The sequence below is a fragment of the Delphinapterus leucas genome, chromosome 16 (genome assembly GCF_059928025.1).
Source record: "Delphinapterus leucas isolate spDelLeu-1000000601 "Yukka" chromosome 16, BTC_Dleu_Yukka2, whole genome shotgun sequence".
Classification (NCBI taxonomy): Eukaryota; Metazoa; Chordata; class Mammalia; order Artiodactyla; family Monodontidae; genus Delphinapterus; species Delphinapterus leucas.
Window position 1 is genome coordinate 4,708,016 of NC_143144.1, and position 25,903 is coordinate 4,733,918.

Sequence of the window (25,903 nt, forward strand, 5' to 3'; positions counted from 1 at the left end):
TGCGAGCCGTCCCGCCCCACGTTCCTTCCGCCTGGTCCAGCACCGCCCCGCAGCTCCCAGCGCAGCCGGAGTCCGGAGGAAGGAGCGCGATCCACCACGTGGTGGCCCCGGAGTCGGTCCCGCCGCTGCTGCGGCCGTTCGTCCCCGCGCGGTCCCCATCCGGGGCTGGCCGCCGGGAGAGCTCCTCACCCGGTGAGTGCCCTCCGCCCCGCCCGCCGCCCCTCACGGGCGGGGTCTGCGTGAGTTCCTCACCTGGGGGCGGCCTGCAGGTGAGCCCCCTTCCAGCCGGCCCTCCACCCCGCCCGCGGTCCCTCCCAGGTGACCAGGTCCCTCCAGGTGAGCTCCCTACCTGGGCATGGCCCTCCCACGCTGGCTTGCTCCTCCGGCGGCCCCTCGCCTCGCTCCTGGCTGCTCGCTTCCTTCTGTTCCGCAGGGTTTAGCGTGGCCGCGCGAGGACGGACGCGGCTTTGCGGTCCGCACCGGGCTTTCCACGCCCGCTCGCAGGGATCTTTGCGGGCACCAAGGGCCCAAGGTTGACAGATCCGGGAGGGTGTATGGGGCGTCTTTGTAGCCAGTTCTGCAGATACTTTTAAAGTACTTTGTAGCTGTCGCGATGGCTGTGTAACATTGAATTTAGAAGTTAAATTAGTAGCTGTTGAATGGATATTGGACGTTTCGACAAAGAGGAAGACTGACAGCATTTGACTGTTCTGGCCTCTTGTAATAGTGAAGGGTACCGTGCTGAACCTAACTGTCTTTCATCCGACGTTCGCTCATTCCCTGTAAAGATCCCTATTGAGAATTAGCTCTGAAGGTAGGTCTGTAGGATTTCAGACCCCTTAGATTTTAAAAATCCAGCGATTCAGTTCTCAGGATAGCAAATTGTTTTGGTTTGACAGTATTTAAATTGGAATCACGGGGCTGCGATCTTTTCTCGGTATTTCATTGGCCCTATTTTGTTGTTATTTACGATAATTTTATTTCAGTATTAAGTATCATGAAAAACTTTCTCCCTTGAGGAACTGACTTGTTTACTTTTATGTAATGAAAATGACTTAACCTGATATGTTCTCCCCTTTTTACTATGGCTTTTAGGAAACTCTAAGCTACATTTACCTCAGTTTTATAGGATTATAGGTTGTTGGTATGTTTGTGCTCCTTCTTTATTCATAATTGTATCCTTCCAGCGTTAATCGTGTAACTATATTCTGTAGAGTCTTAGAAGCAGTGTGTGTTGGTAAGTTTATGAAGTTACTGTTGCAGCTGAAAAAACATTCTATCTGTTGGGACTGGGTTTGTACTATATTTCTTTTGTACTTGGAGAAATATTACTATTTCCAAATACTGCTTATTTATCTTTTTTTTTAAAGATGATGTTGGGGGTAGGAGTTTATTAATTAATTAATTAATTTTTGCTGTGTTGGGTCTTCGTTTCTGTGCAAGGGCTTTCTCTAGTGGCAGGCGGGGGCCACTCTTCATCGTGGTGCGCGGGCCTCTCACTATCGCGGCCTCTTTTGTTGCGGAGCACAGGCTCCAGATGCGCAGGCTCAGTAGTTGTGGCTCACAGGCCTAGTTGCTCCGCGGCATGTGGGATCCTCCCAGACCAGGGCTCGAACCCGTGTCCCCTGCATTAGCTGGCAGATTCTGAACCACTGCGCCACCAGGGAAGCCCTATTTATCTTTTTAAACTGTTCAGTGGGGTGGGTCCTAATATATACTCTATAGTATGTATTAGAATATTTTTGCAGAAACAACTCTTTCAGTCTAAAGCCATGTGTGAACGAATCTTTTCACAAGTAATTTGAACACTTTGGGTTTTGTTCCATTGAATTCCTGCGCACTGACCTCTGAGGATGTGATGTTTGATCACAGCAGGAATACTTGTATGTGTGTGTGTAATCCATCGTCTGTTTGAATTTCCTCCAAGAAACTCATGGACTCAAGCATCTTATGTATAAACTTCTGCCCAACAGTGTTTAATTCATTAGAAAAATATTTTTAAAGGAGTATAAGTTATGTAGACAATAAGTTACATAGTGTTCATTTTCTGCTGCCTATTAAGTTTGACCTTAATATTCTGGTCCTTTATATTAAAAAAATATAAATTTTTTCCATTGCTTTAAATTGTAGGTAAAGCACAGCAATGGCTGCTGTTTATTCTGGCATTTCTCTAAAACTTAAAAGCAAGACTACTTCCTGGGAAGATAAACTAAAACTAGCGCACTTTGCGTGGATTTCCCATCAGTGTGTTCTTCCAAATAAAGAACAAGTAAGTTTAATGTGAAAGTTACATTTCTACAACCTAAACTAATGATCACTTATGTAAATTACATATTGACATTTAGTTAAAATTTAAAAAGATTAAAGGTTGGGAAAGGAAACATGGTTAGAAAGTTAAAAGTCCTATCAGTGAGATAAAGTAAGTAGTTAGGTATTACATTAACAAAGTTTTTCTGTTACAAAACCTCAGCATTTCGTTTATGTTTGGAAACATCTCTTATATTCTGAATTAAATATGTGCATCAGTGAGCAAATTAGGATTTAGGTTACAGAAGTTAAGTTCTGAGTCTGTTGGCAGCTTCATTTGTTTGTAAATCCTAAGTGATGCTCCATAAGCAATTCTTGTTGGTGCTTTGTTAAACGTCTTTGGAACTTGATGAATCGAAGGCTGGAAGTAGGGAAGCTTTAGCATTTGTAGTAAACTGAGGGGAAATAGATTAGAAACCGGTAGATTAGAAACAGATTAGGAACCCAGAAAGACATAGCTCTTTGTTAACATTTCTCAAGCTTATCTGACTAAGAAAAGCAGTTAATACAATGGAGACCGGGATGATGAGCTCACGCAGTTACTCATTTGCTCGTATTAAGCAGCACAAAATGTGTCAGGTGGATTACAGCCATTGAAATGATGAGGTCTAGTATGTAGAGCACTAGCAGAGCTAGTTGTTTCTAAATCTGGCTGCACCTGAGAATCATTTTGGCTGCTTGACCTGGCAGCCGTGGCAGGCCATTTCATCAAGGTTTCCACTACCCTTCTCCAGAGAGAGTTTTTTCCTTTTAGCGTTTGTCACTATTCGTGTTGTTATTGACAGTTCTGGTGTCCTGAGCTGAAGCCTCACCACTTTTCCTTGTGTTTATGAATAAGGAAACACGTCACAATAATGGAAACTGTTTATGTCCAGCCCTCCTTTTAATACAGCACTTGTGAATCATTTCATAGAAGACTGTCTTCTGAACAGGGTAAATAGGTTTAGGGATGAAGCTGCAGTTAACTCGGGAAGCCAGGACACAAACCCTGGTCTTCTGACTCTGCATTTTTGCTTTTGTGTGTCATTCCTTTTGTGGCCATTCTGAGCAATTGTTGTTGTGCTTTTAACTTGTAAAACTTGGAAGCAATTAGTTAGAAGAAACCGTTTCTCTTGAAACTTTTTATTGGCCCCAGATGGAGACACACTTAGTTTTTTTGATTGCTTCTTTAATAATAAATATTTTAAGACACCAAAATGTAATATAATGTTACCAAAGATAAGTTTTAAAGGAGAGTTTTTCCCCCCTGGCAATTGTATTTGGTTTTTCGTTTATTTTTAAAGTATATTCCAAATTCAGGTATTACTTGATTGGGCACGACAGTCGTTGGTTGCGTTTTATAAGAAAAAACTTGAACTGAAGGAAGACATTGTCGAAAGGCTTTGGATCTATATGGATAACATTCTACATAGCAGAAAATTGCAGAATCTCCTCAAGAATGGAAAGACAATTAACCTTCAGATTTCCCTCCTCAAGGTAATTAACAGTTTCCTGTGTTATCCTATAAGTGTTGCAGGTATCTCTATTGATTTCTTGTTGATGCTGGAGGCTTATTTGTCTTACGGTTAATGATATGAAGATACAGACAATATCAAAGTAGGGGAGGAGAAAGAAATAATATTTTTAGAGTTATAATAACGACTGATACTTATTGAATGCATATCGTATGCTCTACACCATGCTAAGCACTTTATATTATGAAAAGCTTAGAACGTTTTCATAAAGTGGTTAATTACCTTTTTAGTTGGAAAAGGTAGCCGGCAAATGACGCTACTTTATGACTTTTTTTTCACCTTTCTGCTGGACTGGAGGGAGGTCAAAGGCCAAAATCTGGATGAGAATTTCCTCAAAGGTTTTTGGCTCCGTGATTTTGAAGTCTCAGGTCGGGATTATAAACTTCACTGTCAGTACTGGGTATTTTGAAATACTGTGAGAATAGCCGGTGACAATAAAAAGCACGAATAAGGAGTACTGAGTGTGGGCCAGGTAACCTGCCGAAAGTCACACAGGAAGTAAGTGGCAGAGCTGGGATTTGAACCTCCATCTGTGTGATGACAAAGCCTGTGCTCTACGCTGCAGCCTCACCCACACGAGCGTGTGCGCAGGAGAAAAGCAGTAGAGGCTGGGAACAGAAGAGTTAAATGGTTGGTGCCTGATGGTTCATAGGCTTTAGTGGTTCTTGAAATTATGCTCTAAATTGTGTCACTTTTTAAAATGATAGACCAGTGGTCACCAAAGTGGGTTATTCTGAATGGTTCTTTGGGAGTGTGGGAAGAAAATCTTACATCTCTATATGTTTTTTAAAAAGTCACTTTAATTTCTATGTATGCTTTATAATTATATAAGATACTAGTGCTATAGCGCATACATATAATTTATAACCTTATCGGGTATAAGTGTGGAAAAAGTTGTATAATCAGAAAAATTTGGAGATCACTGTAGTAAGTGTGCTGGCATTTAAGTATGTGATATCTTTGTTTCGGCTTTTCCAGAGCCAGCAGTTACTCGGATGGAGATAAACACACCTGTGTCCTTGGGCTACTGCTAACTTAACACCTAGGATAAATTTGATTCTCAGATGCCGTAAGGCTGGGAGCAAGTCACTTAGCCTATAAGTGAACTTTGGAACCTGTCTGGCCCTCATGATTTCTGGTGCTTGTGAATTTCAGAATTTTGGAAGCAATACTGTGGGTTTGCTGTATGTTAAGTAGTAGCTGGCAGCGTTTACTTTCCTCTTTTAAGAGTGCCTTTTGCTTTGGCTTTTTAAATACAAACAGTATGACTGATTATAAAAATGTGTTTTGGACCACAGGATCATAACCCAAGGCCACTGTCCATCTACCTGTAGCATCTAAGTTGAATTATAGGTTTAGGATCTAAGAAAAAGTGAAATCTTAGGAGTTTAAGCCTTATAAAACTCTGCTCTTTAAAAAGGGACAGCAAATTTACAAAGGCACTGAGCCCCTTCCCAAGTTTATACTGGTAGCAGATGGATGTGTGTAGGAGTTAAGACAGGTCCTCTGCCTTCCTTTGGTGTGCTAAGGAAATGCCAAGTTCATTTAGATGTGCGAATCTGGGCATTTCTCTCATTCAGATGAGAGCAAGGAGTGAGTTCACTGATTGTGTTGTATTTTTTGTGTGTACGTGTGGGTTTAGGGTCAGTGATGAGTTTTCTTTCTTTCTTAATGGTCAGATCATCAATGAGAGAATGGCCGAGTTTGCTCTCTTGGGATCTCAGAGGAGCATCTGTGTTGTGCTGAGCTGCTGCCAGGGTATCCTCTCGACACCCGCCCTTGCTGTCATCTACACGGCCAGGCAGGAGCTGACGGTTGACCTGCTGAGCCAGCTGTGCTGGTTGGCCTGTAGGCAGCCGGGAGCCGTGATGCCCCAGTTGTTCGAGGTTCTTCACCTGACCCTCGGCCTTTACCTCTCTATTCAGCGGCAGCAGGTCAACCCGAGACGCACCTTTGGGGAGGTGACCACACACTTGCTCCAGCCCTGCCTGGTCCTGAGACACTTACTCTTGGCAGGCACGTGGACCCAGGCTGGCCAGGGCCTGCTGCGGCCGGTGCTAGGCCGGGACATTAGGAGTCAGATTGAGGCCGTGCTTCGAGGTGGAGCTTTTCAGGCCGAGCTGCTCCCTTCCTACAAAGAGGAGCTCTTGGACCAGCAGCAAGGTGACACGAAGATGGGGGCCATGAAGAATCTCCTAGCGCCCCTGGGCACCGTGATGGCCAGGCTGGTGGATGCCGGCTACTGTGAACCGTCCCTTCAGGCTGCTGTGGTGGCCAACTCCGTGGCCCTGCTGTACAAGCTCTTTGTAGATTCTTACCTCAAGGAGGGGAACCAGCTGCTCTGCTTCAAGGTGCTCCCTCCGCTGTTCAGTTGCTTAAGGATTTCCCACCTGCGGGAGGAGCAGCTGCAAGCCCTGTCTGCGTCTGACTGGACCGTGGAACTCCTGGCCTTGGAACAGCTGCTAAATTCAGTGGCCAGTAGTACCATCTACAACATTGCCACTGACCGGATTCGGCACGGGGAGACTCAGTTCCGCTTCTACCGCCGTCTGGCCGAGATGCTGCTAAACCACCCACAGGCCCCCGTGCCAGCCTGGTTCCGCTGCCTCAAGGTTTTGCTGTCTCTGAATCATTTGATTCTGGAGCCAGACCTGGATGACCTGTTGGCTTCAGCTTGGATCGACGCAGAAATCGCAGAGTTGCGGACCCAGAAAGCCCAGGAGGCGCTGATCGGTACACTCTTCCAGACGTTCGCCAAGCTCCGGCAGGTGCCCCGGCTGTTCGGGGAGGTGCTGGGCGTGATCTGTCGCCCCGCGGCCGAGGCGCTCAGGCTGCCCGTGCTGTCTGCGGGCCCCGCTGCTGTGCTCCGCAAGTGCCTCCCGGATCTGCCCCCGAGCCAGGTCCTGGACGCCTGGGCCCTCATCCTGGAGAGCTTCCAGTCTCTGGTCCTGCCTGATTTGCAGGGTGACATGGACATGGCCCTGAAGTCGCTGTCACTGAGCTCGCTGCTGCACTGCGTCATGGTCCACGCGCGGAGCCTGGATGGTGACTCGCCCCTGCCCGTGGTCAGGCGCACGCGGCGCACCATGGACGAGACGCTGCGGGGCCTCGTGAAGCCCCTGCTGGACCTTCTCTGCAAGCCCCAGCCCTCGGTGCCCGAGCCCTGGCGACAGAGGGTCGGTGACTCTGCACTCCTGCTCGCCCATACCTGGGCCCAGGTGGACACTGTGCTGGGCTTGAGCTGTGACCCGTATCGCTCTGAGCCCGGGGCCCTCGCGGGCACCGCCCCGGAGCCCTCGAGCCTCCCCCTGCTGCTCCCGGGCGTGGAGGCCAGGCAGTGGAAGGAGATAGAGGAGTTTGCGGCTCAGTCCGACTCCCTCGGCAGGTACTGCTTGGAGCAGCTCTACCTGCAGAGGATGAAAAACACCTTGCTGCAAGCGAGCGTCCAGTCTGAAGAAGCCCTCCTCGCTCTGAGGCGCGATGCCGCCTACATCCTGGGCTCCGGGAGAGCGAGCCTGACCCGGGGGACGACGGCCTCCTGGGACGGCCAGGTGGGGACAGTGAGTGCGCTCACCTACCCCGTCGCCCACTGGCACTTGGTCGTGTCCAATCTCACGATCTTAGCATCCTATCTTTGTCCAGACGACCTGCGGTACCTGGCCGACATCCTGCTGAGAACTTTGCCAACGAGCAAAGCCCAGGAAGGCCCGGCGGAGGAGGAGCCAGACATCACACTTGAAGAAATATCGAAGGCCGTCCTTCACAGCCCTCTCCTCCCCGAAATGCAGTCCCTCCACTCTGCGCTCTTACTGCGCGTGACTGCGAGCTGCGCCGGCATCCTGTGTGCTGGCGCCCAGGGGGGCCCTGCTCTTCTCCGCCAGCAGCTGCCCTGGCTTTTTGAAGGGGATTATGCGGTCGTGGCTCACGGGGAAAGCAGATTTCCAAAGGTCGGATCGGAAGGTGTAGAGCCAAGGGGAGAAATCGCCCAAAACTTACTCTCCTTGGCCAGGGGTGACTCCCCCGTCCAGCTGGAGGGAGAGCAGCTGGAGAGCATTCTTCGGCTTTTGGAGGTTCTTTCTGCTCTGCAGCTGGACAGCCTCCCACCCCCCTGCCATGTGCATTGTGTTCTCCTGCTGCTGTCCCTGGCCGGCACCATGCTGGGCAGTTCTTGCTCCCCCTCGCTGACCCTCAGGTTCTTGATGACGTGCTACCGGCTTCTCGGTTACCTGCAGAGAGGGAAGAGCGCCCAGTCGGTGCTCAGGGTCATGTACGTTAGCGATATCTTTGAGATCACGCTGACCTCCTTGTTCAAAGCCAGTAGGAGGCTTCTTGTGGACGTGGACGACCCCTCTTGGCTGGAATTCCTCCAGGTGGTGGGGACGTTCTTAGAACAGCCACTGCAGGTGCTCCTCCAGAGGAAGCTCAGCCCGGAGCTCAATTTTGGGAAAATCCTTGCGTTCCTCTCGAGTTCCCAGCTGCGCCCTGAAGCAGCTCCAGGCACACGGTCGGAAGATCAGACACCTCTGGGCCAGCAGCTCCTTCTGGTGTCCTTAACCAAGCTGTGCCAGGTGCTGGGGCCTTTGGTCAAGGAGCAGAAGCAGCACGAGGCCCTGGAAGCACCGCGTGAGCTGTTGCAGGCAGCCGTGGTACAGGCGGGGGCCGTGCTCCAGCTCTGCGCTGCCCGCGGGGCCCGGGGCCGCCGCCTCCCGCCGCCTGTCCTCTCGTCGGTCGCCTCGCTCTTGGAGGCCGATGTGGCCCTGTGCTCCGGGCATGGCGGGACGGACCACGTGCTGCTGCCCCGTGCCGCCCTCTACCAGGCTGTCTACTCTCAGATCCTGTCAGAGTTGCCGGCTCTAGCAGGAGACACCCCATCTCTCCAGGCAGCTGTGCAGTTTTTGACTCTGTTCTTTTTAGCCCCAGAACTGCACCCCCAGAAGGAGTCTGTGTTTACCTCTGTGTTTCAATCTGTGAGAAAAGTCCTTGCAGGTGAGTCGTTTTCTCTTAAGCTAGTTCTGTACTGTAGAGCTTTTGGTGAGAGGTCACTAAGCGGCAGCCAGGTGAGTTGCTCCCCCTCTCCTTTTTGGAGCAGGTCTGCATTTCCGAAGGTACCACACGATGACCTGGGAGAAACTCTCCCTCCCCGGAGTTTGTTTCCGGCGTCTGCCTTCTCTGCACCTGTAAGAAGTTACCTTCACAGTTGTTTTACCTGCTTTTTAGACAAACAGCAGCCTTCTAGGTATATTGTTTTGCACTTCAGTTTTTCACTTATTTTGGAGATTGTTCTAGTTTATAGTTTTGAACCACTCTTCTCTGTTTTAGCCTTTTTCTGTCCTGGCCCCAGAGGTCAACATAGATAGTTTCATCTTTATTCGTAGGCCCTTCAGTATCAGATCTTCAGCGCCATCAGTGGACTTCAGAAAGATAAAATCTGCCAACTTTTCAAAACTCCAAGTGACTTAATTTATAGGGAACCTCATAAAATTCCTTGAGGGCAGGACAGCGTCCCGCAGGTCTCAGAGTGGTACCAGGCGTCGCGGGGCTGTGGGTGCTGATTGGACAGAGGCTCAGCCTGTGATGTCATCGCAGTGTTGTAGTCGGATGTCACCCTTGCAGGCCAGCTAATCAGGACTGAAAACCCAGCCAGTGTCTTCATTCTCTCCAGCAGGACAGTCACTACCTGCTGTCCCCGAGGTCAGAGGTTAGCAGGCTAGGGTCCGTGCCTAACTTGAGCTCATCAAGGTGGCACTGTTCCCAGTTGGCGTGGGTCCATTTTCTTCTTGTTTGGTTGGCACCGAGGTGGAGGCTAGTCAGGGTAGTCCTCTGGGGTGGGGCTGGGGAGTCTGCCAGCCTAGCCCAGCCATCACAGCACACACAGGTGTTCTCTGGGCCCCGTAGGAAGCAAGGCCGCCTGGGCCACGGCCAGGGCTGGGGTGCTGTAACCTGAAGGACACTCTGCCGCCCCCCTTTCTGATCTGCCCTGGTTGTGGATTGACTGAAAGGCTTCGGTCTGACGTGTTCTGTCTCACCCTGTCAGCTACTGTCTTAGGGAATGGTGTCACCTTAGTAACGGGGGCTGAAATTCAGTCCTCTGTTAACACTGGTTAGAGCATTCTAAACGAACGTCCTAAGATATGGCCCCCGGTGGTCCGAAGCTCTGACCCTCCTGCCCCTTCGTTAGACAGAATGCAGTGTCCCCCTTTATCCCTGCAACCCCCTGCAGAACGCAGTGTCCGCCTTTATCCCTGCAATGGAGGTGGCCCCTAAGTCCTAACTGTGTGTCCTTGGACTGGTGGTACCTTTGACTTTGGGGGCAGAGCCGCGGTCGGGAGTGAGGCCAGCCACCCCACTGCTTCCCCAGATCGCAGGCCTGAGCACTGCCCCAGGGCCCAGGCCTCAGGCACCTGAGCTGTTAGACTGGGCCTGGAGAAGGGACCAGGGTGGTGGGAGGTCTGGAGCAAAGGCTAAGGGGGGAGTGGCCCAAGGCTTTGGGCTGGGAGAGGGAGGGTTAAGGTGACCACCTGGGTCCTCGGGGGTGATTCAGGTAGGTTTCAGCTCAGAAAAATGAGCATTTTTAAGAAATGCTCTCTGACAGGAGGATCAGCTGCCTCAGTTCAATGATAAGAACCCATCCGTTTTAAAAACGCTTCATATACATGTGGAACTGTGTCCTCTGGCGATGAATGAGCTGTTGATTTTGACTTGTCTCATTTAGTAAACAGACATTCACACAAGTTACCTGAGTCACAGGGTGAGGAAAGGCTCTGAAATGACCAGAGCGGTGGATTGTGCAGGCAGGCGAGGCCTCCGCCATGGGAGGTGGGTGAAGGGAGGGCGGGTAAGGTGGCAGTGCTGACACTCAGCCTCCCGGGGATGGGAGTCTGCGGTGCCCTTTCTTTGATGTGCCAACCGCAAGAGTTGGTGCTGTTCTACCCATTTCACGGATGAGCAAATTGAGGCCCAGAGAGGTCCTGCATCCAGGATGTTACAGTTTGTGGAACACTTGGACCTAGATGTTCTCTCTCGAAGCCTTGGTCCCGCCCGCCCCCCCGTAAGCAAAGACTGGGGCGGAGGAGGGTCTTCTGCAGTGTGGGATAGCCTGCTGGCTGGAACGGGGCTGCAGAGTTACTCTGGAGTCAGATTGCAAAGGGCCTTGAACTCCCTAACCTGGGGACACTGGGTTTACTTCAGAAGGCTGTCCTGCATTAAGTGGGAACAACTGGGTGACTGCAGCGGGCAGTCCCCACAAGCTTGGGGTTCCTTCCATCTCTTCAACATCCCCGTCTGTGTTAAAGCACCACCCACCCCTGTGCCCCTATTGATTTTATAAAAGAATATAAGCAAAGTAGAAAAAGAGTATAAAGAAAGTGCCGGTCACCTGTCTCTCATGGTCCAGAGACAAGCCCTGCTGAACATCGTCTTCCTCCTCATTCTCTCGGGCTTTTCTTCGGGCTGGGTGCAGGGCACAGGTGCCGCGGGCAGGGCACAGATACTGCAGGCAGGGCACAGGTGCCGCGGGCAGGGCACAGGTACCGCAGGCAGGGTACAGGTACTGCGGGCAGGGCACAGGTGCCATGGGCAGGGCACAGGTACTGCGGGCAGGGTACAGGTGCTACGGGCAGGGCACAGGTGCCATGGGCAGGGCACAGGTACTGCGGGCAGGGCACAGGTGCCGCGGGCAGGGCACAGGTACTGCGGGCAGGGCACAGGTACTGCGGGCAGGGCACAGGTGCCGCGGGCAGGGTACAGGTACTGAGGGCAGGGCACAGGTGCCACAGGCAGGGTACAGGTACTGCGGGCAGGGTACAGGTGCTACGGGCAGGGCAATGGGCAGGGCACGGGTACTGAGGGCAGGGCACAGGTGCTGCAGGCAGGGTACAGGTGCTGCAGGCAGGGCACAGGTACTGCAGGCAGGGCACAGGTGCTGCAGGCAGGTCACAGGTACTGCAGGCAGGGCACAGGTGCTGCAGGCAGGGCACAGGTACTGCGGGCAGGGTACAGGTACTGCAGGCAGGGCACAGGTACTGCGGGCAGGGTACAGGTACTGCGGGCAGGGCACAGGTACTGCGGGCAGGGCACAGGTGCCGCGGGCAGGGCACAGGTACTGCAGGCAGGGCACAGGTACTGCAGGCAGGGTACAGGTACTGCGGGCAGGGCACAGGTGCCATGGGCAGGGTACAGGTGCTGCAGGCAGGGCACAGGTACTGCAGGCAGGGCACAGGTGCCATGGGCAGGGCACAGGTACTGCGGGCAGGGCACAGGTGCCATGGGCAGGGCACAGGTGCCGCGGGCAGGGCACAGGTGCTGGGTGTGAGGGGGTGGTGTCATGCTGTACATCTGCCCTGCAGTGTCGACCTGCACTGTGACCGTTGCTGCGTCCCTGAGATGCTGACCTTTAGCAGCTGTGCACCATTTCACCTGCCCCTTGTCTATCACAGCAGTTTTGTTTTCCTCGCAGATCCTGCGATTCCGGTTCAGGTAGTTGAGGAGATAGAGCCTCATTTGGGAGCCTTGTTCACCCAAATGTTAGAGGTTGGGACGACAGAGGACTTCCGGATGGCACTGCAGAGTATCCTCCAGGGACTGGACGTCAGTAACACGTGGAGAGCAGATCTGCAGGTGGGTTGCTCCTTTCTCTCTTGCGCGGCAGCACGTAAGTGATATGGGCTTCAACGGGAAAAGTTACTTGCAATGCGGTGTCAGCGCTGAAACTAAACAAACGTGCAAAGTCAATCCGTACTCGTATACTGACCCGTAAAAAGTTACATTCACATCCGTTGTGTGAGACCTCTCACATCGTACTTCTGCTTTTACTTGGTTTGGTCACATAGCCTGGGTCCCATTTGAGGCTCTTTCAGGGTGACGAGTTGCCCTTTGGTCCTTAGCCCCCTAGTCTGTTTGGTAGTTGCTAACGAAGCCCCTCACTCCCACTAGGCCTGTGTGTCTGGGAGGCTCTGCGCGGAGCTGATGTGCTCGAGTTTGGTCCCCTGAACGGCCCTGAGTGCCGGACCGGCCAGAGGCTGTCCCTGCTCGCACAGGCAGAGGAAGGCTGGGAGCTCACTGTCTGGGCCCAGGGTGGCGGCCCAGGCCTTTTGGTTCTGAGCTTTCTCTGCTGTATGAGTGGCTTCTTGATTGCTGGTAGTAATTGGCACCCAGGAGCTGGGTTTTGCTTTGGGTGGGAGGAGAGCTGGAGAGAGCAGATTGGGGGCAGCAGGGAGGACTTAAATCTCCTCTGTGTGAACACGAGGCCCATCTCTGCTGCCACCCTCCTCCCTCTGGAAGTTTTCACCGTGCGTGTGCAGCACGATGGGCTCAGCTTTGAGAAGGCCTCTGGGCTTCCCTTCAGCAAGCCAGGGGAGACAAACCATAAACTTCTATGTAAGCCCGTCAGATGGTCAGAGGAGAGTCGTGGAGGAGGTGAGGCTGAGCTGAGGTCAGAGGTGGAGAGGCTTTGGATGGGGCTGGGGGGCGTTGCTATGGAGACAGGGAGGGGAAAGTACTGCACAGCGCAGTGAGCGCAGGTGAGTGCCAGGAGATGGGGGGATGGGGGCACCAGCCAGCAGACCCTCAGTGGGGAGACACACGGAGCTCGGGCCGGGTGGGGGTGGGTTGTGGTCGGAGGGAGCAAAGGGCAGAAGCCGGGATTTCGTGGTGGGGGCTCTGCAGCGTTAGGAGCAGGAGGAAGGGGCCGATGGGTGGAGCGGATGCTGACGGATGCCCAGCACGGGTCACTGAGTCCCTCCCCCTCCCTTCCCATGGTCGGAAACCGTCACCTGTCATCCCGGCACCTGGTCTACTTGTCGCACGTTGTCCGTGTTTCCTTTCACCCCTAGGCACGTGCGGTTCTCGCGGGTGAGTTACAGCGGCCTCCTCTTCCGACGCCGCCTTGACGAGACGGGCCTCTGATAAGATCGCTGTGGCCTCCTGTGTTTCACTGTCCTGGCACGTTTACGTGTTCGGTTTAGTGAGACGCTACAGAGAAGGCCCTTCCTTTGCCGCAGTCTGCTCACCTTGTTCATTTCATTAGGTGACGTGAAGGGCACCACGCTCAGCACTTGACCCAAGCTGGGTCTCGTCCCTGCCCCAGCACAGGGCTCTAACGGGCTCTGCTTTGTCGCAGCACCAGTGACCAGCCTGCTTCCCGAGCTGGGCTTCCCGAGAGAGCTGGTTCCTCCTGCTGCTGAGTGTTTTCCCTTGTCCCCTAGGCTGTTTTGTCGGCTGTGACGTTGGTCAAGTTGCTCTTGAACTGCCCATTTGGTGGCGAGAAGGCCAGTTTGTTCTGGCGTGCGTGCCCACAGATGGTCATGGCTCTAATGGTGAGTACCTCTGGGTTGTGCGTCCCCCTGCCCCTGCCTTTCACATGCAGACGGGGCGGTGCTTCTGCTTCTGTCACGCTCTGGTTTTATTATGCAGAGTGTGTTTCCGGGGCCGTGTCCTGAAGACGGCTGTAACCACGTTGCTTTTCTGTCGGGGTGTCCAGGCAGCACCTCTGTCTGGTTGCACACGTAGTGTCATCAGTAGATGTGATGTGAAGGCCCTTGGGCGTCAGAAAGCATTCGTGGTCCGTAATGGAAGGAACGTGGTGCCCACAGGGGGCTTCCATTTAAATTAGGTGACAGGAGAAGGAGTCCCGGGCCTCTCTGTGTCCACACGAAATTCTGTGGGCAGTTTCATGCATTCATTCACGTGTAGGAATATGTGTGTTTAAGTGACGATTCAGTGAGGAAAAAAACGGGTCTAGACTAGGATAGTAATGTTGCAGATAGACGATTGTTAATCCCATGCAGACGTTAAATTTTGGCACATGTGAACATACACAGTAGTCACATGACTTTTTGTTTCATTAGAACAAAAGCCTGGTTCCGGTGGGCGCTGTCTGTGTTCCTGCTCTCAAAAGAGTCTGGTGTCAAAAAAAAAAAAAGAAAGTGGAGGGGGGGCTTCCCTGGTGGCGCAGTGGTTGAGGGTCCACCTGCCAATGCAGGGGACACAGGTTCGTGCCCCGGTCCGGGAAGATCCCACGTGCCGCGGAGCAGCTGGGCCCGTGAGCCATGGCCGCTGAGCCTGCGCGTCCGGAGCCTGTGCTCTGCAACGGGAGAGGCCACAACAGTGAGAGGCCCGCGTACCGCAAAGAAAAAAGAATAAAAGTCTGGTGTCAGTATTCCCAGACTTGGGTTCGGAAGAGCAGTGCCTATTTGACCATCATTATCAACCCTGATTATAGCTTGTGCTACGTGAGAGCATTGCCTTGGGTTAGCATATTCTCAGGGCAAAAGGGTCTAGAGAATAGACATTGCTTTCTTCTCTGATCTTTTGTTTTGTTGCTTTGTTGTTTACCTGGGAATCTGCATTAGTGGACGAAGCCCATTTGTACTTAGGTGTATGTAGGGGGAACATCAGGAAGAAAGGGGGGGAGGGGGGAATAGGGCCCAGGGCAGTGCCTGGTCAGTGTTGGCCGAGCGCATAGTAGGGCCACGTGGATATAAACACCAGGCTAGGCGTTTAGGTCACTCTAAAGGGGATAGCACAGCGTCAGCAGAGCCAGGGCACCCAGGAAAGATGATCACTGTGAGAGGCCCCAGACGGCCTCAGCTGGGGTGCTGTTTATAGCTGGCCGTGTGAGGAGGGCTGTCACAGGTGGGCTCGCCCAGGGTACCCAGGTAAGACTTCGGGCCACCCCTCAACTTCAGTCTCTTCTCTTTATTCTTTAGAACAATAATTGAATGTCTTGAACTAGAGCTGTCCTTTATGAAATGTAACAAATGGAGTTGAATTATAGACATTTTAGAACCAAGGATCTTTTTGGGAGGATATTGTTATGTGTGTGATGTGAAGTTTTTTTATTCTGAGAAAGTAGATGAATCAACTCTTCTATGAGAAATTACTTCTCTTCGTGGTAGGCGCATCCGTCAGAGGGTGTGGACCGAGACAGCCACGTCCCTCGTAGGTGCCGCCCAGGGGGTTGAACGCTGGTCTCCTTGTCTCTCTGAACTGCCCAGTGACCACTCGGGTCACTTGGGGGTCTGGACGTTCTTCCCTCGGTCATTTTGGGTTTGGGGCTGTTTCTCCGGAGGATCGCCTTCATCTTCTGTCCCTCGTTCCTCGCCCTGTAGCTGCAGACCCGAGAGGCTTGTCGGGAACAGCCCGTGGCGCCGGCACTGGTCGGGCCCGTCTTGGATGTCCTGGCTGCGCTGCTGAGGCAGGGGGAGGGGGCCATCGGCAACCCGCACCACGTTGGCCTGGCCTTCGGTGTCCTGCTGGCCGTGCCCTTGGACGCCCTGAGGCCCCCCGAGTATGGGCGCATCTTCCCGCGGGTCCACAACGTGCTCTTCTCAATCCTGCAGTGTCACCCGAAGGTGAGGAGGACAGGGCGCCCGCTGGGCAGGGAAACACATCCTTGAGAAGAGCGGCGGCGTGGGAAGAACAGTGGTTTGCGGAACAAACTTCCGGCTTCGAGTAATTTCTAGGGCCCAGGTGGCTTCTCAAGCACAGAAGTATGTGACCTTCACATCAGGCTGTGTTGGATCTGACACTTCGAACATACCTGTGTCCTGGGTGTTTCTGGAAGCCCGTTAGAAATTATTCTGTTTTTGCAGATCATATATTTAAATGTCACTCACTGGCGTAGATCTCCTCTCGGGTTTATAATTCAGTTGCATGTAGGGAGTGAGCCATCCTGAGTTCCGGTTTTACAGTGTGCTGCTTTTTAAATAAAATGAGACTAGGAGCAAACGCCCCGTAGAAGAGATTCCAGTTTAGCCACCATTTATTGAACGTTTGCTGTGTGTCTCCTTTCACCCCTACAGCAAGTCTGTGTAGTCGGTGGCAATCCCATTTCATTGGTAGAGAAACCGATGCTCAGAGCTGCTGAATGATTTGACCAGTGTCACCCAGCTGAGTCTGAATTTTAGCTACAAGACTGGATTTCCTTGGCTGGTGTTCATTTGTGCCTCTGCTATACGTGTGAAGCGTGGGAACTTATGAATAGGACAGATACACATATACATAGGCACGTTCAAATATTTTTTAAGTGTTTTGATGTTCTAAGGTTGGAGACCTGCCAGCAGTGCAGTTTTTAAAAAATTTATTCTCTGGTAAACTAAGCATTCCATCCAATGTCCTCCCCAATTAAGAATCGCCTTCGGCCCTGCCTATCTTGTGAGGCTCTTTGTTGTTAGATCTCTGCTGATTCTTAGATTTTTGTGTGACCGTAGAATGTAAATGCAATACCAATCAATTACAAACTGACACCACAGATCTTGCAAAAGATTCAGGATTTCATGCAGTTGATGAAAGTGACGTTGGAAAACTGTGTGCATCTCCTGCAAAACCAGTGAGGAATGACCATTGAGCAGAATTAGACCATTTAATGAAAGGAGAGAATTGACAAGGATAATGACACGGTATTGCAGCAAAGAAGGATGTGACTTACGACAGCAGCTCACACTCACTGCCCGCGGGGCAGCCTCAGGGGAGCGGGGCCCACGCGTTGGGCCGTGTGGGCGGCGGATGGGCGTTGGTATGGGCCCCCGGCTGGAATCGGCTTTGGGTGAATGTGCAGGGAGCAGTACAGAGTAAGCCCAGCCAGGTCCCCGGCAGGGTGATCCGCAGCTGGTGCCATTCTGAGCTCTTGACGTGCTTTAACTTATTTAACCCTCACGACAGCCTGTTATTATCCTCACTTTGCAAATGAGGAAACAGGCACAGAAAAGGTTCAGTGTTCTGTCCGGGATTGCATATTAAGCCAGGGTGTGAACTCAGATGGGCTGGCCCTGGATTTGTGTGCATTTAATCACTGTGATAGCAGAGGAGGAAGACGGGGCCTCTGGAAATGCGATGTCGCCCTGCAATTCTTTGGCAGAAATGACCTCTTTCTGAACATGTTGCTGAAGCTGATAACTTGACATAAAGAATGTGGTGTTATGCTCTCCAGACTTTGCTTGGATAAACTGTACCAAAGAAAAGAGTCCCAACACTTGATTCACTCCTCGTTCACCCTGAGCCTTAGAGCGGTGCCGCCAGTAGAACTCCTGGGCCGGGCGTGTTCCGTATCTGCACCACCCAGCACAGGAACCGTTGGCCACACGTGTCTTGACTACGTAAAATGTGGAATTGTATGACTAGGAACTGAATTTTAACATTAATTAATTAACATTTCAGTGGCCACATGTGGCTCATGGCTGCCTTATTGGACAGTGCATTGCTTTGATCATGATCTCAGGACGGTTGAGTGTAAAAGAAGCCTGTTTGGGCTTCCCTGTTGGCGCAGTGGTTGAGAGTCCGCCTGCCGATGCAGGGGACGCGGGTTCGTGCCCCGGTCCGGGAGGGTCCCACATGCCACGGAGCGGCTGGGCCCGTGAGCCATGGCCGCTGAGGCTGCGCGTCCGGAGCCTGTGCTCCGCAACGGGAGAGGCCACAGCAGTGAGAGGCCCACGTACCGCAAAGAAAAAAAAAAAAAGAAGAAGAAGCCTGTTTTGTAACTTTCATACCATTTTTCAAGATAAAGTCCCAGCCAGACCTTTTCATTGCTAAAAAATGAGAAGTTTTGTTTCTCATTTTAAATGGATTTGCTTTATGTAATCTTTTTCTCTAGTGGCAATTATACTTGAATACACTGGCTACTGTACGTTTTGTTATTTATTTCTACCCATTTCCAGAAGGCACCACTAACAGAGTAAAAGACAGATTCAGCAAATTCTAAACTAGGATTGCTGCATTAGATTCCTAATGGCAGCATGGAAGCCCCACCCCGGACCATGAAAACGGATGTAAAAGAGTTAAGTAAGTAGGGTAAGCATTCCCCTAGAAAATCCTGGCAAAAAGGAGTTGCCACACTGTTTTGAGTGTCCTGATAGGTAAGGTTAAGAAGGAAATAAATATGAACTCCTTTAAAGTAGATCTTGAAATAAACAGTTGCCTACATATTTTCATAGTCTTTTGTCTATCATTGCAGGTGATGCAGAAAGCCATCCCTTCTTTCTTGAACTGTTTTCATAGACTGGTGTGTTCAGTTATACGCGAAGGGCGGCAGAAAGACAAAGGTAATTCAGAGTAACAGTATCAGATACCGATTTCAAATGTGTTTATTTTACAGGTGTCTCTGGCCACACATGTTACGGAAGATAAAACCACACAGTTGAGTTTACGTAAGAGAAATATTCAGATCATCAAATGAACACGTAAACAATTTTAAAAATTTCAGACTGTGACATTTTTTAACTGTACCCACAGCAGTGAATGCATTTAACGTCCCCTAATTGAAATAGTTCTTTTCTGGAGAAAAAAAGTATCTAGATTCAGGAAATATTTACTCTCATTTACTGGGGATATAAAAGCGTCTACAATTCCATTCTTGCTCTTACAGAGCTCATAGTTTAACGGGGAAATGAAGGAGGAACAGGCAGTGGTGGAGCCAGCTTATTGCTCATCTTATACGGGGGCAGAGTTCCTGCAGCTCACTGTTCCTGCTGCATCTCAGCAAGGTTGTGTTTGTTTACCAATGAAGCAAGCTGCCATACGACAATCGCATAAATTATGTGTACAGCTTGTTTTCCAGCCTGGAGGTTTGTTGATTCTTGCTAAATTTCTAATTCGGGGGAGAGTCTCATTATTTAGAAATTTGCATATTATACTGTGCATTCCAAAAGTCAAGTTCATTGACGCCTAACTTATGTGTAACAAACTGCATCTGTTTACGGTATATACTTTTTTTGTGTGTGTGTGTGGTACACGGGCTTCTCACTGCCGTGGCCTCTCCCGTTGCGGAGCACAGGCTCCGGACGCGCAGGCTCAGCGGCCATGGCTCACAGGCCCAGCCTCTCCGCGGCATGTGGGATCTTCCCGGACCGGGGCACGAACCCATGTCCCCTGCATCGGCAGGCGGACTCTCAACCACTGCACCACCAGGGAAGCCCCTTTAATGAGTTTTGATGGGTAAATTCGTGCGGGGAAGCACCACCAACAGTCAAAACACAGAGCATTTGCATCATCCCCGAAAGAGCCCTCTTGGGGTCCAGCCCCAGCCCCAGGGAGCCACTGATGTGTTTTTTGTCACCATAGGCTTGTTTGCATTTTCTAGAATTTTATAAAAACGGTGTATTACCATGCTGAGTGAAAACCGGGGAGGTTGCTCTGCTGAGTTGGGGTCCCTCCCCAACTGCTGTGACGGCCTGGCTGGAGGGGGCCGGGGTGCATGTAACCTGGGTCGCGGGGACACTTCAGGCTGTTAGAATCCCTGGGAGAGGAGTGTGTAAAGGCCTGGGTGATCCTGGCACTTTAGGGTGGGAGGAACTAGGAGTCAGAAATAAACCTGGGAAGCCAGCAAGAGGTCTAGTAATGGTAGTTGAGCCTCATACCTGTCTATAAAGGAGAAATCCTAGATGATTTCTGAAACTTAACGAGGCAAAGACATAATTAGGCCATCTTATCTTTAGAATCATATTTTCCTTTCTAGATACAATAGCAATCCTAGATTTCACCCTAAAATCTTGGTTATTCTAGTCCGATCCTTAAAAAACCCATGGACTGTTGAGGATTGTAAGTGCCTTTCGTTTTGTAATATAGATCAATATTTGGACACATCCTGTCTCCCTAATTCTGTCTTCAAATTGAGCCAACGAAAGAGTCTGGGGAAAAAAAAAAAGGGAAGGTTTGAATAATTGGGGCTATGTTGAAAGAGTAAAATTGGAAGAGTTAAAACTCACGGCTTTTGAGCTAATCGGTTTGGAAACTCTTTACTTCTGTAGGAAGCGCAGAGGACCTGCCAGTGGTGCTGGAGTGCGCCCGCCTCGTGGAAAGGATGTACAGCCACATGGCACTGCGGGCTGAGGAGTTCAGGGTGTTTTCCCCCTTTATGGTGGCCCAGTATGTGATGGAGGTGCAGAAGGTAAGCCCACAGTCCTCGGTTGCAGGGTCCCCCAGCTGTGCGGCCAGCGACCCGTGGGGCCTGGCGGTCCTGTGCAGTGGCGGCTGTCCCGCGTGTGCTGCAGCCCCTGCAGGGTCCCCGTGCGGGCTGCACGAAGACGCAGGGCGCTGGCGGTGCCTGGGTCGCGGGGGCTCTCAGCCACCGGTAGGTCTCTCCTTGCTCTGGCACAAACCCTGGGCCTGTTTTGCTCAGTCTCTTGGGTCATGAGGGAGGTGAAATGTTACCCCGGTCCAAGAGCAGGAGGCAGAAAGAGGGATCCCGGGGTCCCTCAGCAGCAGGGGCTCATGGGGCCGCTCTCCGACGCTCAGGCAGATGGCCTGGGGGAGACCCCAGTAGACTTGTTCAACTGGATTAAACGCTCTGGTCCCAACTAATCTGACTTTTGGCCTTAGTATTCTGGATAATTCATTCATTCTTCAACAGTGATCTCACTTTGGAGTGTCAGTGTGCTATTTTCACAGTTCCACAAGACCCCGCGTGACCTGTGTAGTAAGTTCGTTACAAGACTTCGTGTCTTACTTGTTTAAATGGAACGTCACACTCTTAAAGTAGTGTGTTCAGGTGTATTATCTGTCTCCTTGTGCAGGTATAGATACACAGTTACATCGTTTATCTTGCTCTCAATAGAATACCCCCCTTTGTAAATCTCGTAAGAATGGTGGCGAGCCACTGGTTAAATGTGTTCCATTAGAGGTGTTGGCGTTTCTCAAGGGAGGGTCGTGTGAATGGGCTTCCTTAGAAAGCCTGGTGTGGCCTCAGCTTCCATCCTGACCCCGCTTCAGGTTGTTTCCACAGCCCCGGCCCCAATCCCTCAGCCAGTGGAGATACCCGTCATGTGGGCGGACGGTTGGCCGGGTCGGGGGGGCGGGGTGTGTAGGAACTGGGGCCGCATACAAGGGCCCCTGCAGGTCGTCCTTTGAATGAGATATGGGCTTGGGGTTTGGTTTCCTTGCAATTATTTAACATTTTTATAGAATCTTGTTGTTTCCCAAGCAGTCAAGTCATTAATATGTGAGCTTTTGCTGGAATACGAGCTGGCATGATTTTCTTTTTTTAATAAATTTATTTTATTTATTTATGGCTGGTTGGGTCTTTGTTGCTGTGCACAGGCTTTCTCGAGTTGTGAATGGGGGCTACTGTTCGCTGCAGTGCGTGGGCTTCTCATTGTGGTGGCTTCTCTTGCTGTGGAGCACAGGCTCTAGGTACACGGGCTTCAGTAGTTGTGGCACACAGGCTCAGTAGTTGTGGCGCACGGGCTTAGTTGCTCCGCGGCATGTGGGATCTTCCCGGACCAGGGCTCGAACCCATGTCCCCTGCATTGGCAGGCGGATTCTTAACCACCGCGCCACCAGGGAAGTCCGAGCTGGTATGATTTTTTGTTTCACTGAAGAACAAAATGAGACACGGCAATATCACTTACCCAAGGGCCAAGAGCGGAGGCTGTGATTTGAACCCTGAAGTCACTGATTATTCTTCTGAGATTTACTTTATGAAAAGTCTCTGGTTTGCCAGCCTCATTATTCGTGTCTAATTTATGCTTACCTGTTATTTTTTAATTTTAATCTTGAAGGCCAAAGGCATTGGGAATTATCTGAGGCTGTTGCGTCCCAGAATCCACTGGCAGGACAGTCTACGTTTTAACTCTTACTTGTTTTTAAAATCGGGAATGAAGAAAGTATTCCATATGTATTAGAGGCTTCTACTGAGAGAGCCATAAATCTTTCTAGACCAGGAAGACATGTTGAAGTTTAATTACAGGCTAGATGGCAAGTTTTTCAGCAGCGGGCAGCGTAGGTAAAGGTCTTTCGGTGGTTGGGGCCGATGACAGTGAGACGGCCTCGGGCAGGAGGGGCAGCCGCTCCTACAGACTTTGTTCCTTCCACGCAGAGATGTGTCACCCTGGAGAAGTGTCAGGGAAGTTACGGTCACTTTTATCTTCTCTTTTACCTGTAGATCAGATTTACAACTGTCCCTCTATATCAATAGCTTAGAGTAAAATAGTTTGCACTATTCCCCTGGCCTAAGGTCCTTTTAGGTTAACTTAGAGATGTTTCCATTCGTTGGCCAGTGACCGTAACGTTGTAGAAATTGACTTTTTTTCCCCTGTTTTCCAAATAATCTGTCTTAACGTAAAGATGCGAAGGGGTTGTGTTGTCCTGATACTACCGGCCTTGCTGTCCCATTCCCCCTCCCCGTGCTCTACTTCATTAAGGAGACACACCAGCTAAAGGGCTGTGACATTTGGACTCAGATGCCCAGTTCAGACCTCAGTGCTGCCACTGGGGAAATTACTGCGCCTCTTTTTGCCTTTGCAAACGGAATTATTTGTTTAGTGAGTGGTGATTCAGTGAATGAATGAGCAAGCCCTCACCCAGCTAGTGAGGTTAAGGACTTCTGGTTTCAGTTTGTCCGTTTTATTTTTTCTTTCCCTCCCTAATACCTTAGTATGGAATCACAGACAAGCCATTCCTCCTGTGGCCCTTGAATGTTCTTATCATCTATAAAACGGTAAAATTTAATTAAGATGATCATCTGTCAGATGTTTTTTGAGCTATTGTGTGAAAATAACCATATCTGTGAACAACAGCATCGTCTTAGGGGCAGAAACAAACCGCCTCTTTAGGACTCTGTCTCCTGGAGGTTGCCTTGGTGAATCATGCTTCTCCTAGTTAATAAAATGTGTCCTCTCCGGAAGCTGCATGTCTGCAGAGAGGCATGAAACTCCTAGGTCATCAGGACACTAAGGAAGAATTGGCCACACGCCAGGCCTGTCAGCCGGAACCTTGCTGCTGCTTTCTGGCTGCAGCTGCCGCAGTGGGCAGACTCTGCCCTGCCCAGGCCCGGCTGAAGCCTGGGAGGCTCTGGCAGGGTGAGTAGTGCCTGCTGTCCTGGCCTCTGTGTCCACATACCAGCCTGAATCTCTGATCTGCAAAGTTTGCGCCAGTAGCCGATGTAGCCACGCCAGAGCTGGGCTGCCACTCCTCCTGCTGTGGCCCAGATTTTGGTTAACCCAGATTTTTAGGAAGGCTTGCATCTTTGGACACAGGGACCGATTAAACCATTCTGGGGCAGCTAGGAATTTAGGGCCCATTGTGTTATTGTTGAAAGAAGCAAAAATATCTATTATAAGTCACGTCTGACACTGAGTCACGTGACGGGATCTATCAGGGATCCGGTTGGAGAGCGTCAGAGCCACTGCCTACCTGCCCTGCTCTGGGGGGAGGTGGCAACATTGCCGCCCTCATCCCATAGTTAGTAGAGCTTCCAACGTGATTGGCCACGAGGAAGAATATAACACAGTGTTCAGGTGGCTCTTACCATAAGTTTTTTTTCCCCATAAATTTATTTATTTATTTATTTAGGCTGTGTTGGGTCTTTGTTGCTGCACAGGGGCTTTCTCTAGTTGAGGTGAGCGGGGGCTACTCTTCGTTGCGGTGGGCGGGCTTCTCATTGTGGTGGCTTCTCTTGTTATGGAGTACAGGCTCTAGGCATTCAGGCTTCAGTAGTTGTGGCACATCGGCTCAGTAGTTGTGGCTCGTGGGCTCTAGAGTACAGGCTCAGTAGTTGTGGCACACGGGCTTAGTTGCTCCGCAGCATGTGGAATCTTCCTGGACCAGGGCTCGAACTTGTGTCCCCTGCACTGGCAGGCGGGTTCTAAACCATTGTGCTACCAGGGAAGTCCTACCATAAGATTTTTTAAATCTAAAGATTCAAGTTTTTAAATGCCTCTGGTAAGTGCGGAGGCATCATTCACTGAATAGCAAAGCTGCCCCTGTGATTTCATGATGTTTTACTCCATCTCAGGTTTTTGTTTGCTTGAGTTGGCCTCTGTTTCCCCCAAATATAAACTTAAAAGTTTATGAATAGTCAGTTGTTTCACTTACGAGCAAAATGGCATTTTAAAAGGAATGTCTTTTCTCAAGTTGGTGGCAGAAGCTGGAATCCCTTGTCAGAGCCTCAAGGGTCTGGCACCTGCCTGTTTGCGCTCACAGAGAAGTGAGTGTGTCCCCCTCTCCCAGGTCACCTTGTATCCGGCGGTGAAAGGCCTCCTGCAGGAGGGCATCTACCTCATCCTGGACCTGTGCATTGAGCCCGACATCCAGTTCCTGCGGGCCTCGCTGCAGCCGGGGGTCCGAGACATCTTTAAGGAGCTGCATAGTGATTACGTGAAGTACCACAAGGCAAAGCACGAGGGAGAGAGAAGATACACCGTCTAAGCTGCGCACGGACGTGCAGCCATGGCCCAGGTCCAAGAGAGGTGGAGGAGGCAGGACTTCAGATGCTTGAATTCACGGCATTGAAACACGTGGAGAATCCTTTGGAGTTTATATAATATGTATTGCATTTTACAGTTATTTTTTCACACTATTTCTTAACATTTTTTTATGCAGTAAGTATTGCAATAGAATCCTGAAAATAGATCCTGAATTCAATAAAATTTGCCAGATCTCCCTTGTGGCCACTCCAAATGTGGTTCTTGTCTCGGTCCAGTGGTTTGGGGTCCCATCTCCCCACTAGGAACTACGTAGAACTTGTTTTTTTCACTTCAGGTACATGGGTGTGTAATGAAGCCCAATTTAAATATCTTTGCCTTTTACGTTCTTCAAGAAACATGGGACGTTTTCTGAAACACCACTTTTCTGCCCTCCCTCGGAGCGCATCTTCCGATGGAGCTGTGCAAGTCAGGACGTGGAGACTTGGTGTCGGCTGGGGATGGCGGCCCCTGCTATGCGGGTGGTCGCTCTGCGGGAAGGTGCTGGGCCTGGGGCTCTTCCTTCCTGCTTCCACTCTCGGGAGTTTATTTTGGAATTTTATTTTCCTCTTTCTTTTAATTTAATTTAATATTAAGAAATACTCTTGTTTTTTTTTTGTATTGCCTAAGCAATATGTTTCATTGTAGCAACCTCAGAAAATAAAAGGGAAAAAATTTAAAAATACCCCCAGTCTCAGCTGTACAGACAGCCGCCGTCATCTGGGAGGGCCTTGTTTCTGTCCCTTTGCATATATATATGCAGATGAGTATTTAAATAGATGTATATAGAGTTGCCAAATTGGATCATAAGTGCACTTTTTTGTTTGTTTTAGTTACCCAACTTTTTTTCCTGTGTAATATTTCAGTAACATCTTGGGGACAGAGAGATACTGGACACACTGTAATGGCTGC

The 25,903-nt window shown here is 50.6% G+C and overlaps 1 protein-coding gene across 6 annotated transcripts; it reads left to right on the forward strand.

Moving 5' to 3' along the window:
• Positions 1-94: 94 nt before the first annotated feature.
• URB2 (URB2 ribosome biogenesis homolog) lies at positions 95-25,193 on the forward strand. Of its 6 annotated transcripts, none has more exons than XM_089897382.1 (10): positions 95-192; positions 2,131-2,269; positions 3,607-3,783; positions 5,501-8,807; positions 12,277-12,437; positions 14,024-14,134; positions 15,929-16,171; positions 18,769-18,856; positions 20,561-20,700; positions 24,732-25,193. In XM_089897382.1, exons 2-10 carry the CDS (start codon positions 2,144-2,146, stop codon positions 24,954-24,956), a joined length of 4,578 nt encoding a protein of 1,525 aa, XP_089753508.1. In that variant the 5' UTR covers positions 95-192; positions 2,131-2,143; the 3' UTR covers positions 24,957-25,193. The 6 variants fall into 6 exon arrangements, with proteins under 6 accessions (XP_089753508.1, XP_022408792.2, XP_089753505.1 ...); XM_022553084.3 differs by having other exon boundaries at positions 24,759-25,193; XM_089897379.1 differs by having other exon boundaries at positions 20,561-24,840.
• The last annotated feature ends 710 nt before the right edge of the window (positions 25,194-25,903 follow it).

Excerpts from the sequence above, each read along its gene's own strand:
- URB2 (XM_089897379.1), top strand. The coding sequence starts at position 2,144 with ATGGCTGCTGTTTATTCTGGCATTTCTCTAAAACTTAAAAGCAAGACT. Across the intron at positions 3,784-5,500 it reads TTCAGATTTCCCTCCTCAAG|ATCATCAATGAGAGAATGGC; the intron begins GTAATTAACAGT and ends CTTAATGGTCAG. Across the intron at positions 14,135-15,928 it reads AGATGGTCATGGCTCTAATG|CTGCAGACCCGAGAGGCTTG; the intron begins GTGAGTACCTCT and ends CTCGCCCTGTAG.